The sequence below is a fragment of the Phascolarctos cinereus genome, unplaced genomic scaffold (genome assembly GCF_003287225.1).
Source record: "Phascolarctos cinereus isolate Bilbo 61053 unplaced genomic scaffold, phaCin_HiC Scaffold_4;HRSCAF=312, whole genome shotgun sequence".
Lineage (NCBI taxonomy): Eukaryota > Metazoa > Chordata > Mammalia > Diprotodontia > Phascolarctidae > Phascolarctos > Phascolarctos cinereus.
Genome location: NW_027555847.1, coordinates 131,407,870 through 131,416,552, shown reverse-complemented (window position 1 = coordinate 131,416,552; position 8,683 = coordinate 131,407,870). Strand labels below are relative to the sequence as shown.

The 8,683-nt window shown below is 41.0% G+C and overlaps 1 protein-coding gene across 1 annotated transcript in view; it reads right to left on the bottom strand.

The window, feature by feature from the left end:
- Positions 1 to 4,848: 4,848 nt before the first annotated feature.
- The window catches only part of LOC110222079 (tektin-4-like), a 51,799-nt gene continuing 47,964 nt past the window's right edge, over positions 4,849 to 8,683 (bottom strand). The window contains 1 exon segment of the mRNA XM_021006918.1: positions 4,849 to 5,209. Within this exon segment, the coding sequence (XP_020862577.1) occupies positions 4,993 to 5,209 (217 nt within the window). The 3' untranslated portion in view covers positions 4,849 to 4,992.

Below are 8,683 nucleotides of genomic sequence, written 5' to 3'. Positions count from 1 at the left end.
TACAACAGTGGAATAGAGTTCCTTGAGAGTCTTTGTCTTGAGCCAACTGGGTGGTTCAGTGGAGAGAAGTCTGAAACTAGAAATGGGAACACCTAATTTCAGATATGGCCCCAGATACTTACTAGTTGTGTGACCCTGGGCAAGTCACTTAATTTTTCTGTACTTCTGTTTCCTCTTCCATAAAATGGGAGTAATGGTAATAGACTTACTTCCCAGCATTGTTGTGAGGATCAAATGAGATATTTGTAAAACATTTTGTGAACCTTAAATCACTATGTGAATTCTAGCTGTTATTATTATTAACTATAGGGTATCCTTTGCTGGAAGTCTTCAAGCATACACTAAATGATGACTGGTCTATGGCATTGTAATAGGAAGACATGTTTTGGAAAGAGGTTGAGCTTTACAATCTCTGAGGTCCCTTCTAGCTCTGGGATTCTGTGATTTAGATGTCTGTCATGCTAGTCCCAACCATAGTCACTCCCAGCTTCTTAATTATTATTATTCCTTCTCCTCCATTTCCTTCTCCAACTGTTGTTACTTCAGATGCCCAGCCACTGGATGTGAGGGCTATGTTGCTTCCATAAACCCACAGAAGAGCTGCCTACTTTCAGGTCAGAGAATTGGACTGAATGGCTCCTGGTGCCAAGCTCTGTGTTATGAAGTTTTAGTTGATTCTAGCCAGGACCAGCAATCTTTCCACTATACAGTGGTATCTCTCATTGAATTAAATACACTCTGTTTCTAGTGATTTTCTGCCCTGTATAGCACCTTCTCTCTAGGCACCCCATTTTCTCAAGCTACGCAATGCCAACATTAGAACATCTCTAAGCCTCCAGACTTTTCTTCCCTCTGCCTAACCTTTGCCCCATTTTATCCCCTCAGCATCTTGTTCTCTGAGCCCTTTCTGATATGAGAAACTGATGCCAAGGTGTCAATGGCCAATAATAGTTGAAACTGTTACCCAATCAGATAACTAATTTTCATGTTGACAGTCTTCAACTCTGCAAAAGCTCACCAAATAGCAGAGCTAGAAGGCACCTTGGAAGATTGTTTCATCTTCTTCACTCATTTGAGATAGGAAAGAATTGAGGGGATGAAGAAAGGGGAAGATCCCCAAGGTCATAGCAAGCTAGAGGTAGAGATAGAACTGGAATCCAAGTCTTCCTAATGTCTACCTCATCACACTAATCACAGGAATGACTAATAGTGGGAATTGCAAGCCGTCAGATAGGCTGAGGAGATCCATATTTTTACAATGGGGGTCCCTTAAGTGCTCTCAAATCCAGTCACACACACAAAGACTGCCTATATCTGAGCTAAGCACTGCAGGAAATGCTATGTGTAAGAAGGATTCCCCTAGGGGACTGGACACTTGTCACAGTGTTTGAGGCTAACCTGAACTTCTAGGATGGAAGAGGGTGGATGGTAGAGAGAAAACACCCAGTGTGGCTATGTCTGTTTTCTTAGCAGCCTAAAATTGGAAGGATTTGATGGCTGACTTTGAGAAGGGCATCCTATCTTAGATGCATTCTTCCCCCAGCCAGGAAGTATCTTGTCTTTGGACTGCTTAGCATTGTATGGTGGGGAAAACCAACCAACCAAACAAACAAAAAAAAAAAACAACTTTGGTCAAAAGATCAAGAAGGAAGGAAGCAATAATTTATTAAGTTCCTTCTATTTTCAGGCACTGTGTTAAACACTTCACAAATAGTTTGATCCTCAAAACAACCTTGGGAGGTAGGTGCTATTATTATTTCCATTTTACAGTTGAGGAAACTGAGGCAAGAAGTGGTGGAGTGACTTGCCCAGAGTGACATAACTAGTAAGCATCTGAAGCTGGATTTGAACTCAGATTTTCCTGACTCCAAGCCCGGAGCTCTATCCGTTGGCCCACCTAGCTGCTTGAGTACTCAAGACACCTGTGTGACCCTCCATCTCTTTGAACCTGTTTCCTCATCCATAAAGTGAGAATAAAGCTTCCTCCCTCTCCCTTCCTCACAGGATTATTTTGAAAAAAGAGCTTCAAAAATCTTGAAACATGGGAGATATAGCCCCCTGCAGTCACTGTGGGAGAAGGGGAAATCAGATTCATTGTCTCCACTTTTCTGTAATTATTTTCTGGAAATATTTTCTTCTTCAGTCTCAAGTGCCCTTTCCTGGCCAGCTAATTGGAACCCAATGAATTAGAATGCCTGGTGTTATCAGCTAAGCCCTGAGAGTCTTAACACAGCTTTGAATGGAAAATGACTTATAATTAAGGAAATCTTAATCACTTATTCTGAATAAGAATTATAATTCAGTTTGTAATTTCTCATCTGTTTTGGTTAGGTTGGGGGAAGTGGGAATGGGGAGGGAGTGGGAAGTGGGAAGGACCCACATCACTTCTTACATGAAGACAAAATATCACCAGTGGAGTAGAGAGAGGTTTCTTTCTGAATGCTGACTATCACATCTCCTCAGGAAAGGAAAGAGCAATGTGACTTGAGGCATAGTGGACAAAAATCTTTGTCTTTTGTGCCAGCTTAGCAAGGACAAAGGCATTTTAGAAAGGTCTAACCTAGTAACATCTCATCCTCCTTTTTGAATTCTGCTAGCTCACACAGTGCCTTTGCACTTCAGCTTTGAAGAGAGTATATTTTCTGCCCTGGGCAGAACTGGCCAAATATGCCTGGCTACATCAGTTATTGGAGAGCAAAGGTTTGGACTTTTAATTCCCCAAGTCAGAATGGTTAGCAGCCAGGGCTGGCATGCTCTGGGGATAATGGGCCTCAGAGTGAAATTGGCTGTCATAGAGGACAATGCTCCCCCAATGGAGTTCCCTGCATTATTTCAATTAAAGTACAGTAATTTTAGACTTAGTTTTAATAAAGCAGCTAACTCTCAGTTCTCTGTGTTAACGGGAGAAGACAGATAAAGGGAATCTGTGGGTCAGCTTTAAATGCCATCTGCACTGCATTGTCTAAGCAACTGAACAGACCAGGACGATGCTTCTTTAATGAGACTGGTTAAAACAGCCAGACTAAATATATGGTGCTGCACTCGTAGCCATAGATTTCAGTCTTCTTCTCCATATGTAATCATAGCATCTCAATGTTGGGGAGTTCAGAGTTCATCTCATCCAACCTCCATTTGTGTCCCTTTACAGCACCGATAAGTATCCACCCAATCTTTGCTAGCTGTCTTGTAAGTGGTCAAGAACTTTCTGGTCATGGACCAGAGGAATGGAATAGCAGATAGAGGTGGGCCTTATAGTCAAGAAGACTTGGTTTTAATTCCTGCACGTATTTAGCTGTGTGACCTGGACTGAGCAAGGCATTTAACATTTCAAAGTCTCCTTGGTGGAGGGAATTAGATCTATATCCTCCCACTACTACCAAAAACACACACTCCAAATCCATAGAAAAAGGGGTAATTGCTTAGCACAGTGCCTGGCACATAGTAAGTACTTAATATTGATTGAACGATTAAATAGTATTTCTATAACTTGGACAATTATGTTTCTTATTTTTCCCCATGTCATGGGTTTCAAAGGAAGCCTTTATAAGGGAGTATTATGGTTCTAAAGTGGTCCTAGGGTTGGTGCAGGTATGAGAGGGCCCAAAAGATCTCATAGATCTCCCACAGAAGGGTATTCAAAGCAGCTTTCTTCAACAAGGAACATAAAGCAGCATAACTGTATGCCTATCATGCCAACCCCAACTATTTTCACTCCAAAGTCAAGTAATATATCCTCAACATACAAGCCCTTTACTGTCTCCACCTGTACCCTGACCCTGGCATTACCTAAACAACTGACATACTCTGGTCTCATGTTTGGGGGAGGGGAAAGTATGGGGGAAGAGAAAAAGGAAATGGAAGGGAGAAATAAGGGGATGGAGAAATATGATGCTGAGGAAAGGAGGGAGAAATGTAGGAAGAAATGAGGATAAGAAAGGGTCTCTGCTGGGAAGGTATCTCTGTAGAGAGTATGATGCTACAGGAGCTTTGCTGTGGGGAAATGGGGTGGGCAGGAAAAGAGTGTGTGGAAGAGAGTTTGGTGAGAAGGTGCTTGGGAGACATCTGAACATAGTATAAATGGAAATACCCTTGGATATGGAGTTAAGAGATCTGAGTTCACATCCTGGCTTTCTCCTGCCCTGTATGACCTTGACACAGGTTTCCCTTCAGTTTTCCCAAGATTGGACAAAGATCCTTTCCACCTGCAACATTTTTTGATTCTATAATCTGCTCCCCCTTGGCTTTTGAGAAAAGCTTATTGACTGGTTAATTAGGGGGATTAGATTAAAGAAACATGAACAGGCGCTCTGTAGTGTCTTGGGAGCCAAACTGTTATGGGGAAAGGGATACTATAGTTGGAGTCAGATTTGACTTTCCATCTTGGCTTTGCTACTTAGAGCCTGTTTGACTTTGGCCAAGATTCTTCCCCTTTCTAGATCTTAGTTTCCTAAACTGTAAAACCAGGAGATTGTACTAGATGATTTTTAAGGTACCTTTCTACTTATTCCCAAAGTCCCATAATCTATGATTTACTTAATTCATGTCCATCATATAATAATGATGATGATGATGATGACCCTTTCTGCTTATTCCCTATAATCTATGATTTACTTAATGTGTGTACATCATAGAATAATAATGATGACAATGATGATGATGATAACTAGCATTTATATAGTAGTTTAAGGTTTGTTTTATCTTCCCAACAACCTTGGGAGGTAAATGTTAGTATTATTCTTATTTTACAAATGAGGAAACTGAGGCAGGTGGAGGTTAAGTAACTTGTCAAGGGTCACTGAGTTTTTAAGGGTCTAAGGTTAGCTTTTAATATACTAGGAGGAAGATGTGTAAAAAGTAAACACATTTTATTTAGCATAGCTAGAGTTTTCTATTATACTGTGAGGCTAGTCTTTTTTTTTTAAAGACTAACAAGTATCTCTCTGTGAGTCTTCCTTTGGGATGAAATGGTTTTAGGAAGAAGGGTTTGCATCCCTACTGGTAGCCTGCCAGCCTGAGGATGGTGGGGTAACGTGAGCGTTGTGCCATGCACTTCTCTCTGTCGATGAACAGACTATTAGCCTTGATGGAAATTTCCTTCTCCAGGGTCATTCGAGTATCCTCCAGGTTCCTCAGGGCCTGCTCTGATTCCAGTAGCTTCTGTTTCAGGGCTTGGATGGACATGTTTAGTTCTTCAACCTCGTTGGTCAGCCTAAATCACAAAGACACATGGGGATAGAGAACAGGAAGATTATAAGTCCATTCACCAGAGCCACTGAGGGGTGTGGCGGTGGAAGAGATGTCCCTGGATCCTATCATTCTCTGGTTCCATGGATTCAAACTAAATAAAATATCAAAGATGATCAAGTACGTATGTATGTCCTCATTTTACAGGTGAGGAAATTGAGACTAGGGGAAGCAGTTTCAATGATTTGGTCATGGTCACCATAGGGAGTAAGTTGCAGGACCAACCCAAGCCCTAAGATGTCCATTTAAGTGCTATTTCCATTACTCCACTTGTCCAAGTGGAATGGTGGTAGCAATGAGCTATGAAACCAGACCTCTGGCTGTGGTATCTCTTTTAAAGGCCTTGGGTGCCTACATAAGGAGGTGTATAGTGGAAAATGATAGGTTGTGTGGATGTAATCCATTCAGCATTTCAAAGGTTTATCCAACAGTAAAGATTGGAAAAGTCCATTAGATGTACTTATTCTCATCAAATAGATTACTTTCTTTTTTTAATAAAAGGCACTTAACTAAATTCAACATTTTTTGGTTGATTTCCATCAAAATAGGGTGTGTGTGTGTGTGTGTGTGTGTACAGAAGTAGTCTGGCAAGAAGAAAATAATCCTGGACCAGGAATCTGGGAAACTGGGTTCAGTGGTGTGCTAGAGGCACCTATTATGACCTCACTAGAACTGATTGTTAAATATTCAGTGTGAAAAGTAAACATTTTGGAAACTGGTAAATGCTATAAATCAGGGCTTGATTTATTATTTAGTTGATTTTTTTATACTTTTAAATTTAATTTGCATTGTTAACATTTTCTCTATCACTTTTTCAAAGTATGTTGTGTGCATTCTACCCCCATCCCCACTCCCTACCCCAGAGCTAGTTGTTAAACATTTACCAGGAAAATCCAACCAGGAAAATCCAGCCTGGGTTATTATAATCCTGGCTCTACCTGATTTGTTGCGTGACCTCTGCTAAGTATCTTTTCCCTACCTGGGCCTATTGTCTATAAAAGGAACATTAAAAATCCCTGCTCTATTGGGAGGTCTAATGCAGAGCAAGTGAGATAATGGATGTAAATGAACTTTGAAAACTGCCAGTGTCAAATACCAAGTTAACCCAAACAATGATACAAGCTTTTCCTCTGAAGCCTCATTATTGTGAAGAGATGACCCTGGATGCCCAGAGATTAAAAGAGGTGGGGTGGGAGTAAGGATGAGGGTAGAGGTAGGGAACACAGCAGCATAGTAGGTCCTACTTTTTGTTGTTGTTGAGTCCTTTCAATTCTGTTTGAGAACTCATTTGGGGTTTTCTTGGCAAAGATACGGGCACAGCTTGTCATTTCCTTCTCCAGATCATTTTACAGATGAGGAAACTGAGGCAAACGGGGTTAAGTGACTTGCCCAGAGTCACACAGCTAGTAAGTGTCTGAGGCCTGATTTGGACTTAGGAAGATGAGTTTTCATGTCTCCAGGCCTGGCACTCTATCCAGTGCACCACCTAGCAGCCCCATCTATATGTCTTTAACAATCCATGAATCCAAGTGAACCTAAACATTTTTTTAAACTTTAAAAAATGTTTTTCACCCTAGAAATTAATGGCCCTGTCTGCTGAGTTATGGAAGATACATGTTCTGTCACAGGAGGAAGAACCTACTGGAGAATTCATGACAACATCATGAATCTCTTAAAGCACCAAAGTAATAATGATGCTATGAGACAGGGCCTTAATCACTGGTTCTGATCAGAGTGTAGCTGACCTGATCAATCATGCAATGTGGTAGGCCATTGAGCCCAATCTATGAAGGCCCTAGGCAGAAAACATCTAATTTGACTTTTTAAATTGGATTTAGGGAAGGCCTAGGTGAATAAGCCCAGGGTGATATGCTAGTTCATCCACTTGTCTAATCTGGACTTGCTGTAGGCATTATCAATGCTGTGTATACTATTGACTTGCCCTGTGATAAGCATTTACTAAGGTCCTCTTATATGCAGGTACAAGGCTTAGTGCTGGTGATACAAATAAAGTCAAAACACAGTCCCCACCCTCAAAGATCTCAGGATGGAATAGGAGTGAGGAGAGAGAACAATCTGCAAGCTATGTATAAACAAGATATAGACAGAGTTCTTGTCTATCAAATGGTGGTGCAGTGGATAGAGTGCCAGGCCTGGAGCCAGAAAGACTTGAGTTCAAATCTGGCCTCAGATACTTACTGTGTGACCCTGGGCAAGTCACTTAACTGTATTTGCCTCAGTTTCCTCACCTATAAGATGAGCTGGAGCAGGAAATGGCAAACCACTCCAGTATCTCTGCCAAAAAAAACCCCAAAAGGGGTCATAAAGAGTCAGACATGACTGAAATGATTAAACAACGACAATAACAACACTACTTACCCCATGGGTTTGTCTTGAATAAAGTGCTCTATAAATTCAAACATACCATAGAAATGTTAGCTATTACCTAGACCAAGGTGGGGAACCTGAAGCCTCAAGGCCACATTGAGCCCTCTAGGTCCTCAAGTGCAGCCTTTTGATGAATCCAAACTTCACAGAACAAATCCCCTTAATAAAATGATTTGTTCTGTAAAACTTGGACTCAGTCAAAAAGTTGCACCCAAGGATTTAGTAGGCCACATGTGGCCTCCAGGCCTCAGGTTGGCCACCCCTGATCCTAGACATATCAACCACCTCATCTGAATTCTATCCAGATAAGCAAATAACATCATATCCACTGGAAAAAGTTTCAAATGGGGAAAGAATTCAGAGGTGGGTATACACTGGTTCTTTGGCCTGGGTATTGGCATCTAGGTTTGGATTCACATCTGTGTAGATGTCCTTTCAATCCCAGTGGGCCAGGCAGCCTTTTATCTTAGTAACACTTTAGGACCCATAGGGAATCCCAAAAGAGAGGCATCATTTACAGGAGTCTGGCTCAAAATCCTGCTGGTTCCATGATTAGTGTAGACATACCCTCTGGTCCTTGAGACTGTATCCTTCCTCCAAATGAACAGTAGAATCAGTAGCATATTTCCAGGTGTGCATTTAATAGCTTGGAAAGGCCTTGACATTTCTAAGGCATTATGAGATGAATAAAATGGTACTAGAAAATTACTCTCTAAACCAGCTTCAAAGGGACTAGCTTCATGAAAAAATCACAGGAGTCCCAAGAGCTTGACACAGTTCATTGATATCTGGAGCCTGTGAATGGGAAAATCTCTAGCTAAATGATACTTGCTTTCAATATTTGGAGAGACATCACATACATATTAACATGTTTCTGTATATGTATATATTTATATTTATATATATATATACACATATACATATACATATATATGATATACTTGTTTATATGCAAATATAATTGGGGGAGCTAGATGGCTCAGTGAATAGAGCACTGAGTCTTGAGTCAGAAAGTTGATGTTGAGTCATTTCAGTCATGTTTTACTCTTGG